General features: G+C 49.3%; 1 protein-coding gene across 2 annotated transcripts in view; it reads left to right on the top strand.

Annotated features, from left to right (window-relative positions):
• Window positions 1-16,055, top strand: part of LOC124048212 (zinc transporter ZIP11-like) — a 150,557-nt gene that overhangs the window by 74,117 nt on the left and 60,385 nt on the right. Inside the window, exon 5 of one of the 2 annotated variants that reach the window (XM_046368762.1) lies at window positions 1,390-1,498. In XM_046368762.1, the coding sequence (XP_046224718.1) occupies window positions 1,390-1,498 (109 nt within the window). Of the gene's footprint in view, window positions 1-1,389; window positions 1,520-16,055 lie in introns of both variants that reach the window. The other variant, XM_046368761.1, reaches the window with a different exon arrangement.

Genomic DNA, 16,055 nt, shown 5'->3' with positions numbered 1-16,055 from the left:
AGACACTCAAGAGTGCATTTGAGCACTCCAATCAGAGCCAGGTCCTTGTTTGCGGTGTTTAACGGTTACTGTAAGCCCTTCCTGTTGATGAGATTGCCAGGTCTGCTGCTGAAGGGGAACACTGGGGTTAATTGTGCCCTCTGGGGAGGCACATCTCCAATCCTCCAAAGACACACACACACACATGCATGTGTGCATTAACGCACGGACACACACACACACACAATAATTATATTTAAGCATAGTTATGTATAACTTGATGTCAAATCCCTCATCCCTCTGCTTTGGCCATTTTCTTTAAGGCTTGCTCTGCAATAAGTGGTCTCGCTCAATCCCCAAATGGGCCTGATTTTGTTTTCGAGGGGGTTTTGCAGTCTCTCAACATTTCACATTCAAGCCAAGACTACCGAGCGGATTCATTTCTGCTCCACTCGCCCAATGCGAGTCTCCCCTGGCAGAAATGATAATTTTCCAAAAACAAGAGCAGCCCCAAACATCATTTAAAAAATGAATGAAATTGTAAAACCGTACACGCTAAGCTCCGAATACCAGTAGGGTTTTACAGACAAAAAACAACCACAGATTGTGATTTGTTCCAGTGCTGTAGGATCCCACAGTTTTATGGATGTTTTGATGATTATTGATAGGTACATTACCGTCGAGTTTAACAGCTCATCTTAATATAATATAACTCTTTAATGGGAACGTTACAACTTCCTTTAAAGGGATACTAGGGGATTTTAGCAATGAGTCCCCAGAATCAGGTGAATTTATACCAGTTGTATGTCTCTGTGTCCGGTATGAAGGAAGCTAGAGGTAGTTTCCCGAGCCAATGCTAACTAGCGTTACCCATAGACTTGCACTATCTGCTAGCATGCTAGTAGATACCTATAGACTTCGCCATTGCGCTAACATTTATACTTATGACTAAGATCCAACTTTTTCTAAGTCTGAGATAGGGGACAAAGCCTAATTGAAGGGGAACCTATAGAGGCACCTATAGTCTAAAACCTGTCTGTTTTTCTCTACCTGCCTTTAAAGCGTCTTCAAAATGCAGGTGTGAATGGACTTTAAATAAGTCTGAATAAGTACATACCAAATGATCAATTATTGATTTTCATTTTATTTTTTTTTGGTTGTGTAACTGTTTTTCCTTTGGGTTGGCGGAGATGGCCAACAGCCACAAATGAATTTGACAAGCAGCACCTGAATTAATAACCCTCTAATAAAATGATCATAAGAAGGTTTTTATAAACCTTCATGCATGCCAAACTATTTCTCACTGACTGTGTGTGTCGACTGCACTGTCTCCTCTTGGTCAGGTCTATATTCTCAGTCTCTATAACCTAGATAAATAAATTGGAATGTTTAACTCCCTGTGTTTTTTAGGGTGTAGGAGTGGACCCCCACACAGCCCTGGCCCTGTCCCCAGACTCCAAACTGGCCAAGGAGGAGGACCTCTTGTTCCCAGCCTCCGATGAGATGACAATCAGGATAGGTAGAGCAGGACCGCTCTCAGGCAAGCCTCCCTTCATATACCCACATCATTATCAGCAACCTCCCCCATCTACCTCTCAAACAACCTATGGCAGGGACTCAACTGAAAAACCATTTAAAACCACGAGTCTCATTTCTCTGATGGCTTGCTCTTGGATATTCCTCTCGCTCTCTCCTTTCTCTTCTTTCTCATCTTACCAATCAATATCTGTACTGGCTTCCTGTGGGGCTTGAATCATCTCACCGGTGTTCTTTGTTTGATGTTTTTCTGCTGGTTTTATTTATTTATTTATTTCGAAACATAAACGCGTACGCCCCCCTACGACACAAAACATTACTCACAATTAGAGTCACAGAGCATAGCGCAAAATAACTCTTAGATTTAATAGCCCATTTTCACATTCTCTATGTTAATAGGCATTGTGAATTGGTTTAGATGGATATTGAGAACGGGTTTATCAATACTGTGACAATATACTAACAGAAAATAGGATATGGTTGGTGTGCCAATCATTGACAGCTTTGGTTTTATTCAGCGTTCGGGACGTTAATGGCTTGCATAATAGTGAAGCCTGCAGCGATTATTAACTTGATCCCTGCACATGGTGTTCAGTTTGGTTAATTCACTGAGCCAAACAAGTGGAAAGATTGAATTTAGACTATAGGAATATACAGTGGGTGAATCATTTACTGTGACCCCCTCCTCCCTCATGTACTGTCACAGGCATCCACTCCAGCCATGCGTCCACTGATGATGATGATGCGTGTCTTGCAGTTGTTCGGCCAGAGCCTGGTTGAAGTCACTCCGGGAGGCCGTGTTTTTAAGTTGGGATGACAGACACGTTAAGAAAGGGGAAGGATATGTGACATGCACTGTATTTAGAGGGGATGTGCAGTGCGTCACAGTTATGTCAGATGGATGTTGACCATAATGAGCATAGTGACCGACCGCAGATGGATTAAATCGGGAACACGACCCTCGTTTCAAAAAGGTCTCGTCAGCGGCGGTGACAGGAACAGTTTTCTTGATCCCCTCTCAGTCCAACTGGTAAATTCACATTCATTACCGTCAGGTGTAATTGCTCAAAGCATCCCTACCGTATGTAGATGATAACATAGATTTGGAGCACATATTGAAGCAGTACCCTCTTTACTCAATGTGGATGTAGACATCCTAAGGTACATTGTGTTTATCAACAAAAGTATGTAGACACCCCTTCAAATTAGTGGATTTGGCCATTTCAACCACACCCAACAGCTCCCCGCGAAGTGGTAGGCCACACAAGCTCACAGAACGGGACCGCTGAGTGCTGAAGTGAGCAGCGCATAAAAATTGTATGTCCTTGTGTGTGGCCGAGCAGCTGTATACAAGCCTGAGATCACCTTGCGCAATGCCAACCATCGACTGGAGTGGTGTAAAGCTCGCCGCCATTGGACTCAGGAGCAGTAGTGACAAATCACGCTTCACCATCTGGCATTCTGCCGGACGAATTTGGGTTTGGCGGATGCCAGGAGAACGCCACCTGCCCGACTGCATAGTGCCAACTGTAAAGTTTGGTGGATCAGGAATAATGGTCTGGGGCTGTTTTTTATGGTTCAGCTCCTTAGGCTCCTTAGTTCCAGTGAAAGGACATGTTAATGCTACAACATACAATGACTTTCTAGACAATTCTGCGCTTCAAACTTTGTGTTTCAGCATGACAATGCCCCAGTGCACAAAACAAGGTCCATACAGAAATAGTTTAAGGTCGGTGTGCAAGAACTTGACTGGCCTGCACAGAACCCTGACCTCAACCCCATCTAACACTTTTGGGATGAATTGGAACGCTGACTGCGATCCAGGCCGAATCCCTCAACATCAGTGCCCAACCTCACAAATGCTTTTTTGGCTGAATGGATGCAAGGCCCCAAAGCAATGTTCCCATCATCGAGTGCAGGTATTCCCAAACGGAGGTATGCGCAATGCCTCCGGGGGTACGGCATTGCGCGTACCTGCTCGAAAAAAGTAAGGCCTAGACACATACCAGCTCTATTGGTCGTACTGCTACTACCAGCAGAACGAAACCTGCACCTGTCGACGACACAAGTTGTTCTGCTTCTACGAGCACATCCAATGCTAGCATCAGTAATTCTACATTTGTTCGTAATTGTTTAATAATGAATAATAATACAAATAAATTGTTCATAATTTTGGAATGAGATGTTTAACGAGCAGGTGTCCACATACTTTTGTATTCTACACTCCACAACCTGCTGTGATGGTTTCACTGTGGGGCAGCTTGCTCTACTCTGATTGGTGTTAGTGAATCGCCTTAGCCCGGATTACTCAGTAGTGTATGACTGTATGTTCAGTGTGTGTGTGTGTGTGTGTGTGGTGTCAGCCAGCATGCTTCTATAAATATGTTATATACAGAATGCAAGAGCGAAATTTAGGCTAGACAGAGTGGAGAATTCCACCAAAGCAGCACAAAAGCTCTCCTCTCTCTCTCCCTCTGTCTGTCTTGGATACATGGGCCTTATAGCCTAAACCTATTTACAGATATATAATGCTCCTTAACTTTCTAGTGTCTTGCTGTTTAAAAAAAACGTATATATTCCCTTCTCCCTTTCTCCAACCGATAGGCTATGAATATGAATTTGGGTTAGGCTACGCTTTCATCGAGTTTTTTGTTACATTTATGGCTTTCTCCCGATCAAACCATGATTTGAATCTAACGGAGTTCCATCTCAAAGGTGTTTGAATGTCCTAAAAACATGAGGTAGCCAGTGGACTAATAATGAGAGTAAAACTAACTATATCAATGGCCGATATAAACATTTTATGACAAGTTTAATACATTTAAAGCTTATTAAGAAAAACATGATCTGTGTCTGCCTGAAAAATCCCTACATGTGTGGTTGAAAACCAAATGGCCAATAACCTATTCTCCTACTGGGGGGGGGGGTGATAGGTTGCTCATCAAATACTCCCTCAGCAATGTGAAGTGAAACTCTCTCACACACACACACACACACGCAAACACTGTATACGCATTGTGAATGTAACTTTTGAGAGTAGTTTTGAGACAGAACTGATGAGTCCAGGTATCTTGTTATCTTCTGTGCTTCCTCCTCCCCATGCTACTTCTGCCCCTTCTCCCCTATTCTGTCTCTTGATTGGTCCGTCTCAGATCGTGAATTGTGATTGGGGTTTTCTCTGTTGTTTACCTTCCTGGGTTCCTTCTCTTAGTGTTTAATGGTACCTACCTGTTTAACCGTGATTCCTTTCCTAGCCATCACAGAAAACCCAAAGTCCAACCAACAGCAACTTCTTTTTTTTAAATCGAAAACTGTGTGGTATATGAATGTGGACGGTACGTATTGCCATTGTTGACACTAACCAATCACATGCATAATGTTTTGATTTAATTACTGCTTTTTTGTGACAAGCTAAGGGCTGCCAAACATGCTTGTAACTGACTGTCTTGTCAACCATATATCAATATCCAAGGCAGATTGGGAAAGCCAGTGAACCCTATTGCATCATGTAGCTACAATCCCAATGGTTTGAAGCCAGTCTAGCCAGTCTCTGCTGGTTTCCATATATATATATTTTTTTGCATACAATATTGCTCAGTATTTCAATGTATTTATTTTACATTCTTTATCAAGGGTGTGAGTAATTTCGGACCCCACTGTATATCCCTCATACTTTATGCATGAGACTTACTGAATATTTCACTCTGTATTTGGTGAGCATCAAAGCTACTCGCTGTGACGATCCGCGTGTTTGTTTCTTTTCTGTAATGGGGTTAAAAGAGAAGGCTACATCTTAAAGGGATGGTTCCCTTTTTTGTGGATTTAACTTCTTTTCAAACTTGGCAGGCTGTCGTTGTTTCCTCCAAACCATTTTAAAAGTGTGTTTGCTTGTTATTTAGAAACTACAAAGAAGTGAGCTGTCCCTTTTTAAGGTTTAAGTCCCATTCCAGTACATCAAGCACAGCTACCCTTCTTCTCTTTAAGAGTTGTTACCAGGACAGGCTCTCCAGACTTGTTTTGGTCACACCATTTAGGGCAAGAGATAAGATAGTCACCTCAGTGTTGGCCAAGTAGGGGGGTAAACACAACACACTAATGCCAAATCTTGGTTTTTAATTATCATTTTATGTAACCGTATCGTCTTATGTCTTAAGAAGAAGAGCAGTACTGTTTCTGTTTCTGATTTCTACCTACTATCCCACTCCATTATGTAACAAGTAGATTTTTGAAGACTTTTCAGGTCGTTGGGTTGGTATTTTAGCTCGCTGTGCGTGAGTTGTGGTCTATGTCTGAGTGTTTGCGGGTGACTTGGCAGGTGAGATTAACTGAAACGAGAGTAGAGGAGAAAGGTTGGAGTGGGACTCCTCCTCCCTCTCTGCATGTCGTTGAGGAGACAACCTACCCAGAATGCTCAGTGGCATTAAGGGACAGTCTGAATGGAGGAGACCTTTCTGGTCACAGCACCCAGGAGCAGATAGGGAGACTTATAAAACAAACACAGATCTATGAAGCAGCCAGAAGGATGTTTGTTATACAATTGATTTATGTTCCTGTTAAATTAGCAAACAGTCTCTATGATTTGCACCTCACATGTCCTACCGATTACAAAGAGGCAAAGGCAGGCACAGGATTGTAGCCAATAATGCACCTTCTGTATCCATGCAAAACTGTTAGTTGTTCTCTCTCTCTCTCGCTCTCTCGCTCTCTCTCTCTCTCTCTCTCTCTCTCTCTCTCTCTCTCTCTCTCTCGCTCTCTCGCTCTCTCGCTCGCTCTCTCGCTCTCTCGCTCTCTCGCTCTCTCGCTCTCTCGCTCTCTCTCTCTCTCGCTCTCGCTCTCTCGCTCTCTCGCTCTCTCGCTCTCGCTCTCTTGCGCTCTCTCTCGCTCTCTCTCGCTCTTGCTCTTTCTCTTTTTTGTCACTCTTTTTTTCCCACTCTGTAATACCTCTTCACATTCTCTCTCTCTTTCTTTCTTTGCATAGATGAGGTTTTACACGAGGGGACGAGGGCCCAGTGGGGTTCTGTATACCCTTATCATTACACAACACATTGTAGTCCCATTCACAGGAACAGGACACACAATGGGAGTATCGCTCAGCTCTGTCCTTCCTTCGTCTGCCCAGTATGTGGTGTGTGCGTGCGTTGGTGTGCTCAAGGGTGATCGTGTGTGCGCAAGCGAGTGTGCGTCCATGTGACATGCAACATGCGTTTCTGCACACAAGTGTGTGTGTGTGTGTGAGTATTTGTATATTTGTGAGTCACTGGCCATCCTGAGTAGATGGCATACGTACCGACCTACTGTTGTCATGTCTTGATTGTTGCTTGGCGACAATCATCATTCTGGGTTGCATGATGAAAGTTAACATCCAGAATTGCCATGGAGCCAAGACACTACTCAACTCAAAAGGCCTTGGGTCAATGCATCATGAGGTACAGCCTTTGTCCAGGTACCATCGCGCTTGGACCACAATGAGAGAAGGAGATGTTTGTCGAAGACGTTTCAACCTTAACCCCTTTGAGCTGGTGTTTTGAAGTGTGTTGTCCGCTGTAGTTTATTACCACACAGTATTAATAGACTATGTACACTGTAGTTTATTACCACACAGTATTAATAGACTATGTACACAGTATTAGACTATGTACACTGTAGTTTATTACCACACAGTATTAATAGACTATGTACACAGTATTATTAGACTATGTACACTGTAGTTTATTAACACACAGTATTAATAGACTATGTACACTGGAGTTTATTACCACACAGTATTAATAGACTATGTACACTGGAGTTTATTACCACACAGTATTAATAGACTATGTACACTTTATTACCACACAGTATTAGACTATGTACACTGTATTAATAGACAATGTACAGAGTATTAATAGACAATGTACAGAGTATTAATAGACCATGTACAGAGTATTAATAGACCATGTACAGAGTATTAATAGACCATGTACAGAGTATTAATAGGCCATGTACAGAGTATCAATAGGCCATGTACAGAGTATCAATAGGCCACGTGCAGAGTATCAATAGGCCGCGTGCAGAGTATCAATAGGCCGCGTGCCGAGTATCAATAGGCCGCGTGCAGAGTATCAATAGGCCGCGTGCCGAGTATCAATAGGCCGCGTGCCGAGTATCAATAGGCCGCGTGCAGTATCAATAGTATTCAATAGGCCGCGTGCAGAGGCCGCGTATTCAATAGGCCGTGCGTCAATAGCCGAGTATCAATAGGCCGCGTGCCGGTATCAATAGGCCGCGTGCAGAGTATTAATAGGCCGCGTGCGCAATAGGCCGCGTGCAGAGTATTAATAGGCCGCGTGCCGAGTATCAATAGGCCGCGTGCCGAGTATCAATAGGCCGCGTGCCGAGTATCAATAGAGGCCGCGTGCAGAGTATCAATAGGCCGCGTGCCGAGTATCAATAGGCCGCGTGCAGAGTATCAATAGGCCGCGTGCAGAGTATTAATAGGCCGCGTGCAGAGTATTAATAGGCCGCGTGCAGAGTATTAATAGGCCGCGTGCAGAGTATTAATAGGCCGCGTGCAGAGTATTAATAGGCCGCGTGCGTATCAATAGGCCGCGTGCCGCAGAGTATCAATAGGCCGCGTGCAGAGGCCGCGTATTCAATAGGCCGCGTGCAATAGTATCAATAGGCCGCGTGCCGGTATCAATAGGCGCGTGCAGTATCAATAGTATTAATAGGCCGCGTGCCGAGTATCAATAGGCCGCGTGCCGAGTATCAATAGGCCGCGTGCCGAGTATCAATAGGCCGCGTGCAGATCAATAGGCCGCGTGCCGAGTATCAATAGGCCGCGTGCCGATATCAATAGGCCGTGCCGAGTATCAATAGGCCGCGTGCCGAGTATCAATAGGCCGCGTGCCGAGTATCAATAGGCCGCGTGTATCAATAGGCCGCGTGCCGATCAATAGGCCGCGTGCATATAATAGGCCGCGTGCCGAGTATCAATAGGCCGCGTGCCGCGTGCCGAGTATCAATAGGCCGCGTGCCGATATCAATAGGCCGCGTGCCGAGTATCAATAGGCCGCGTGCCGAATCAATAGGCCGCGTGCCGAGTATCAATAGGCCGCGTGCCGAGTATCAATAGGCCGCGTGCCGATGCCGAGTAGGGCCGCGTGCCGAGTATCAATAGGCCGCGTGCCGGTATCAATAGGCCGCGTGCCGAGGCCGCGTGCCGAGTATCAATAGGCCGCGTGCCGAGTATCAATAGGCCGCGTGCCGAGTATCAATAGGCCGCGTGCCGAGTATAATAGGCCGCGTGCCGGTATCAATAGGCCGCGTGCCGAGTATCAATAGGCCGCGTGTATCAATAGGCCGCGTGCCGAGTATCAATAGGCCGCGGCCGCGTGCCGAGTATCAATAGGCCGCGTGCCGAGTATTAATAGGCCGCGTGCCGAGTATTAATAGGCCGCGTGCCGAGTATTAATAGGCCGCGCGCCGAGTATTAATAGGCCGCGCGCCGAGTATTAATAGGCCGCGCGCCGAGTATTAATAGGCCGCGCGCCGAGTATTAATAGGCCGCGCGCCGAGTATTAACTGGCCGCGCGCCGAGTATTAACTGGCCGCGCGCCGAGTATTAACAGGCCGCGCGCCGAGTATCAACAGGCCGCGCGCCGAGTATCAACAGGCCGCGCGCCGAGTATCAACAGGCCGCGCGCCGAGTATCAACAGGCCGCGCGCCGAGTATCAACAGGCCGCGCGCCGAGTATCAACAGGCCGCGCGCGCAACAGGCCGCGCGCCGAGTATCAACAGGCCGCGCGCCGAGTATCAACAGGCCGCGCGCCGAGTATCAACAGGCCGCGCGCCGAGTATCAACCGGCCGCGCGCCGAGTATCAACCGGCCGCGCGCCGAGTATCAACCGGCCGCGTACACTAGTTTATTACCACACTGTATTAATAGACTATGTACACTGTAGTTTATTACCACACTGTATTAATAGACTATGTACACTGTAGTTTATTACCACACTGTATTAATAGACTATGCACACTGTAGTTTATTACCACACTGTATTAATAGACTATGCACACTGTAGTTTATTACCATTAAGGCTTCTGCTACTTTACTCTCACACTCTCTTGCATGCTTTGTCCTCTGTCTTCTCTTTCGCTCTCTGTCTTTCTCTCACACACCCTCTCTTTCTATTTCTTGCAAATACACATTCACAAAGGCAAACACACACACTTGTACTCAAACAAACCTTGGACGCTGACGGCTTGATGCCTTGTCCCTTGTGGTTGGCCTATGTTCACCGAGTGTGAGTGAGTGAGTGAGTGAGTGAGTGAGGGAGGGAGTGTGAGGGAGTGTGTGAGTGTGAGGGAGTGAGGGCATCTGAGTGTGGGAATGTGAGGGAGTGAGTGAGTGTGGGAATGTGAGGGAGTGTGAGTGAGGGAGGGAGTGACGCAGGGAGTGTGAGTGAGGGAGGGAGTGACGCAGGGAGTGTGAGTGAGGGAGGGAGTGTGAGTGAGGGAGGGAGTGTGAGTGAGGGAGGGAGGGAGGGAGGGAGGGAGTGTGAGTGAGTGAGGGAGGGAGTGTGAGTGAGGGAGGGAGTGTGAGTGAGGGAGGGAGTGTGAGTGAGGGAGGGAGTGTGAGTGAGGGAGGTGAGGAGTGTGAGGGAGGGAGTGTGAGGGAGGGTGTGGGAGGGAGGGTGTGTGAGGGAGGGTGTGTGAGGGAGGGTGAGTGAGGGAGGGTGAGTGAGGGAGGGTGAGTGAGGGAGGGTGAGTGAGGGAGGGTGAGTGAGGGAGGGTGAGTGAGGGAGGGTGAGTGAGGGAGGGTGGGTGAGTGAGGGAGGGAGGGTGAGTGAGGGAGGGAGGGAGTGTGAGGGTGAGTGTGAGTATGAGTGAGGGAGGAGGGTGAGTGTGAGTATGAGTGAGGGAGTGAGTGGGTGGGAGTGAGGGAGTGAGTGTGAGTGTGAGTGAGGGAGTGAGTGGGTGGGAGTGAGTGTGAGTGAGTGAGGGAGTGAGTGGGTGGGAGTGAGTGTGAGTGTGAGTGAGGGAGTGAGTGGGTGGGAGTGAGAGAGTGAGTGAGGGAGTGTGTGTAAGTGAGTGAGGGAGGGAGTGTGAGGGAGGGAGTGTGTGTAAGTGAGTGAGGGAGTGTGTGTAAGTGAGTGAGGGAGTGTGTATGAGTGAGTGAGTATGACTGAGGGAGTGAGTATGACTGAGAGGGAGTGAGTATGACTGAGAGGGAGTGAGTATGACTGAGAGGGAGTGAGTATGACTGAGAGGGAGTGAGTATGACTGAGAGGGAGTGAGTATGACTGAGAGGGAGTGAGTATGACTGAGAGGGAGTGAGTATGACTGAGAGGGAGTGAGAGGGAGTGAGTGAGTGTGAGTATAAGTGAGGGAGGGAGTGGGAGTGAGGGAGGGAGTGGGAGTGTGAGTGAGGGAGTGAGGGAGTGTGTGTAAGTGAGTGAGGGAGTGTGTGTAAGTGAGTGAGGGAGTGTGTGTAAGTGAGTGAGGGAGGGAGTGTGAGGGAGGGAGTGTGTGTAAGTGAGTGAGGGAGTGTGTGTAAGTGAGTGAGGGAGTGTGAATGAGTGAGGGAGTGTGTATGAGTGAGTGAGTATGACTGAGGGAGGGTATGACTGAGAGGGAGTGAGTATGACTGAGAGGGAGTGAGTATGACTGAGAGGAGTGAGTATGACTGAGAGGGAGTGAGAGGGAGTATAAGTGAGGGAGTGAGTGTGAGTATAAGTGAGGGAGGGAGTGAGTGTGAGGGAGGGAGTGAGTGGGAGTGAGGGAGTGAGTGGGAGTGAGGGAGGGAGTGGGAGTGAGAGAGTGAGTGGGAGTGAGAGAGTGAGTGGGAGTGAGAGAGTGAGTGGGAGTGAGAGAGTGAGTGGGAGTGAGAGAGTGAGTGGGAGTGTGAGGGAGTGAGTGGGAGTGAGAGAGTGAGTGGGAGTGTGAGGGAGTGAGTGAGAGTGTGAGTGAGTGAGTGAGAGTATGAGTGAGTGAGAGTATGAGTGAGTGAATATGAGTGAGTGAGTGTGAGTGAGGGAGTGCGAGGGAGTGTGAGTATGAGTGAGGGAGTGAGTGTGAGTATGAGGGAGTGAGAATATGAGGGAGTGAGAATATGAGTGAGTGAGTGTGAGGGAGGGAGTGAGTGTGAGGGAGGGAGTGAGTGTGAGGGAGGGAGTGAGTGTGAGGGAGGGAGTGAGTGTGAGGGAGGGAGTGAGTGTGAGGGAGGGAGTGAGTGTGAGGGAGGGAGTGAGTGTGAGGGAGGGAGTGAGTGTGAGGGAGTGAGTGAGTGTGAGGGAGGGAGTGAGTGTGAGGGAGGGAGGGAGTGAGTGTGAGGGAGGGAGGGAGTGAGTGTGAGGGAGGGAGGGAGTGAGTGTGAGGGAGGGAGGGAGGGAGTGTGAGGGAGGGAGGGAGGGAGTGAGTGTGAGGGAGTGAGTGAGTGTGAGGGAGGGAGTGAGTGTGTGTGAGGGAGGGAGTGAGTGTGTGTGAGGGAGGGAGTGAGTGTGTGAGGGAGGGAGTGAGTGTGTGTGAGGGAGGGAGTGAGTGAGTGTGAGGGAGTGAGTGAGTGTGAGGGAGTGAGTGAGTGTGAGGGAGTGAGTGAGTGTGAGGGAGTGTGTGTGTGTGTGAGTGAGGGAGTGTGAGTGAGTGAGGGAATGTGAGTGTGAGTGAGGGAGTGTGAGTGAGGGAATGTGAGTGAGGGAATGTGAGTGTGAGTGAGTGAGGGAATGTGAGTGTGAGTGAGTGAGTGAGGGAATGTGAGTGTGAGTGAGTGAGGGAATGTGAGTGTGAGTGAGTGAGGGAATGTGAGTGTGAGTGAGGGAATGTGAGTGTGAGGGAATGTGAGTGAGTATGAGTGAGGGAGTGAGTGTGAGTATGAGTGAGGGAGTGAGTGTGAGTATGAGGGAGTGAGAATATGAGGGAGTGAGAATATGAGTGAGTGAGTGTGAGTGTGAGTGAGGGAGTGCGAGGGAGTGTGAGTATGAGTGAGGGAGTGGGAGTGAGAGAGTGAGTGGGGGTGAGAGAGTGTGAGTGAGGGAGTGTGTGTAAGTGAGTGAGGGAGTGTGTGTAAGTGAGTGAGGGAGTGTGTGTGAGTGAGGGAGTGTGAGTGAGGGAGTGTGTGTAAGTGAGTGAGGGAGTGTGTGTAAGTGAGTGAGGGAGTGAGTATGAGTGAGTGAGTGAGTATGACTGAGGGAGTGAGAGGGAGTGAGAGGGAGTGAGTGGGAGTGAGTGTGAGTATAAGTGAGGGAGTGAGTGTGAGGGAGTGAGTGTGAGTATAAGTGAGGGAGTGAGTGTGAGTATAAGTGAGGGAGTGAGTGTGAGGGAGTGAGTGTGAGGGAGTGAGTGTGAGGGAGTGAGTGTGAGGGAGTGAGTGAGGGAGTGAGTGTGTGAGGGAGGAGGGAGGGAGGAGTGTGAGGAGGGAGGAGTGTGAGGGAGGGAGGAGTGTGAGGGAGGGAGGGAGTGTGAGGGAGGGAGGGGGAGGGAGTGTGAGGGAGGGAGTGAGTGTGAGGGAGGGAGTGAGTGTGAGGGAGGGAGTGAGTGTGAGGGAGTGAGTGTGAGGGAGGGAGTGAGTGTGAGGGAGGGAGTGAGTGTGAGGGAGGGAGGGAGTGTGAGGGAGGGAGTGAGTGAGTGAGGGAGGGAGGAGTGTGTGTGAGGGAGGGAGTGAGTGAGGGAGGGAGGGAGGGAGTGAGTGTGAGGGAGTGAGTGTGAGTGAGGGAGTGTGTGTGAGGGGAGGGAGTGAGGGAGTGAGGGAGTGTGTGTGTGTGTGTGAGTGTGTGTGTGTGTGTGTGTGAGTGTGTGTGTGTGTGTGTGTGTGTGTGTGTGTGTGAGTGTGTGTGTGTGTGTGTGTGTGTGTGTGTGTGTGTGTGTGTGTGAGTGTGTGAGTGTGAGGGAATGTGAGGGAATGTGAGTGTGAGTGAGGGAGTGTGAGTGAGGGAATGTGAGTGTGAGTGAGGGAATGTGAGTGTGAGTGAGGGAATGTGAGTGTGAGTGAGGGAATGTGAGGGAGTGAGTGAGTGTGTGTGACTGAGTATGAGTGAGGGAGTGAGTGTGAGTATGAGTGAGGGAGTGAGTGTGAGTATGAGTGAGGGAGTGAGAGAGTGAGTGGGAGTGAGAGAGTGAGTGGGAGTGAGAGAGTGAGTGGAGTGAGAATATGAGTGAGTGTGAATATGAGTGAGTGAGTGTGAGTGAGGGAGTGCGAGGGAGTGTGAGTATGAGTGAGGGAGTGTGAGTATGAGTGAGGGAGTGTGAGTATGAGTGAGGGAGTGAGTATGAGTGAGTGAGTATGAGTGTGTGAGTGAGGGAGTGAGTGGGAGTGAGAGAGTGAGTGGGAGTGAGAGTGTGAGTGGGAGTGAGAGAGTGAGTGGGAGTGAGAGAGTGAGTGGGAGTGGGGGTGAGAGAGAGTGAGATAGTGAGTGAGGGAGTGTGTGTGAGTGAGGGAGTGTGTGTGAGTGAGGGAGTGTGTGTGAGTGAGGGAGTGTGTGTGAGTGAGTGAGGGAGTGTGTATAAGTGAGTGAGGGAGTGTGTATAAGTGAGTGAGGGAGTGTGTATAAGTGAGTGAGGGAGTGTGTATAAGTGAGTGAGGGAGTGTGTATGAGTGAGGGAGTGTGTGTGAGTGAGTGAGGGAGTGTGTAAGTGAGTGAGGGAGTGTGTGTAAGTGAGTGAGGGAGTGTGTGTAAGTGAGTGAGGGAGTGTGTGTAAGTGAGTGAGGGAGTGTGTGAGTGAGTGAGTGAGTGAGTATGAGTGAGGGAGTGAGTATGACTGAGAGGGAGTGAGAGGGAGTGAGTGTGAGGGAGGGAGTGAGTGTGAGGGAGGGAGTGAGTGTGAGGGAGGGAGTGAGTGTGAGGGAGGGAGTGAGTGTGAGGGAGGGAGTGAGTGTGAGGGAGGGAGTGAGTGTGAGGGAGGGAGTGAGTGTGAGGGAGGGAGTGAGTGTGAGGGAGGGAGTGAGAGAGTGAGTGGGAGTGAGAAAGTGAGGGGAGTGAGTGAGGGAGGGAGTGAGAGAGTGAGGGGAGTGAGAGTGAGTGGGGAGAGAGTGAGTGAGTGAGAGCGAGTGAGGGAGGGAGAGAGAGAGTGAGGGAGTGAGAGCGAGTATGAGGGAGTGAGAATATGAGTGTGAGTGATGAGTGAGTGAGTGAGTGAGGGAGTGAGTGAGTGTGAGTATGAGTGAGGGAGTGTGAGTATGAGTGAGGGAGTGAGTATGAGTGAGTGAGTGGAGTGAGTGAGAGTGAGGGAGTGAGAGGTGAGAGTGTGAGGGAGTGAGAGTGTGAGTGGGAGGAGAGAGTGAGTGTGAGTGAGGGAGAGTGGGAGTGAGAGAGTGAGTGGGAGTGAGAGAGTGAGTGGGAGTGAGAGAGTGAGTGTGAGTGAGGGAGGGAGTGAGGGAGTGTGTGTGAGTGAGGGAGTGTGTGAGTGAGGAGTGAGTGGAGTGAGGGAGTGTGAGGGAGTGAGTGAGTGGAGTGAGGGAGTGGAGTGAGTGAGGAGTGAGGGTGTGTATAAGTGAGTGAGGGAGTGTGTATAAGGAGTGAGGGAGAGTGTGAGTGAGGGAGTGTGTAAGTGAGTGAGGGAGTGTGTGTGAGTGAGTGAGGGAGTGTGTGTAAGTGAGTGAGGGAGTGTGTGTGAGGAGTGAGGGAGTGAGTGTAGGAGTGAGGGAGTGAGTATGAGTGAGTGAGTATGACTGAGGGAGTGAGAGGGAGTGAGAGGGAGTGAGAGGGAGTGAGTGAGTATGAGTGAGGGAGGGAGGAGAGGGAGGGAGTGAGAGAGTGAGTGGGAGTGAGAGAGTGAGTGGGAGTGAGAGAGTGAGTGGGAGTGAGAGAGTGAGTGGGAGTGAGGAGTGAGTGGGAGGGAGTAAGTGTGAGGGAGTGAGAATATGAGGGAGTGAGAATATGAATGAGTGAGTGTGAGTGAGTGAGTGTGAGTGAGTGTGAGTGAGTGTGAGTGAGGGAGTGCGAGGGAGTGTGAGGGAGTGAGTGAGAATATGAGGGAGTGAGAATATGAGTGAGTGAGAATATGAGTGAGTGAGAATATGAGTGAGTGAGTGTGAGTGAGTGAGAGTGAGTGGGAGTGAGAGTGTGAGAGTGTGAGTGGGAGTGAGAGTGTGAGTGGGAGTGAGAGAGTGAGTGGGAGTGAGAGTGTGAGTGGGAGTGAGAGAGTGAGTGGGAGTGAGAGAGTGAGAGTGAGTGAGTGAGATAGTGAGTGAGGGGTGTGTGTAAGTGAGTGAGGGAGTGTGTGAGTGAGGGAGTGTGTGAGTGAGGGAGTGTGTGTGAGTGAGGGAGTGTGTGTGAGTGAGGGAGTGTGTGTGAGTGAGTGAGGGAGTGTGTGTGAGTGAGGGAGTGTGTATAAGTGAGTGAGGGAGAGTGTGTGAGTGAGGGAGTGTGTGAGTGGTGAGGGAGTGTGTGTATAAGTGAGTGAGGGAGTGTGTGTAGTGAGTGAGGAGTGTGTGTAGTGAGTGAGGGAGTGTGTGTAAGTGAGTGAGGGAGTGAGTATGAGTGAGTGAGTATGACTGAGGGAGTGAGAGGGAGTGAGAGGGAGTATAAGTGAGGGAGTGAGTGTGTATAAGTGAGGGAGGGAG

The sequence above is a fragment of the Oncorhynchus gorbuscha genome, linkage group LG11 (assembly GCF_021184085.1).
Source record: "Oncorhynchus gorbuscha isolate QuinsamMale2020 ecotype Even-year linkage group LG11, OgorEven_v1.0, whole genome shotgun sequence".
In the NCBI taxonomy this organism is placed as follows: Eukaryota; Metazoa; Chordata; class Actinopteri; order Salmoniformes; family Salmonidae; genus Oncorhynchus; species Oncorhynchus gorbuscha.
This window is presented reverse-complemented; position numbering and strand designations above follow the sequence as displayed.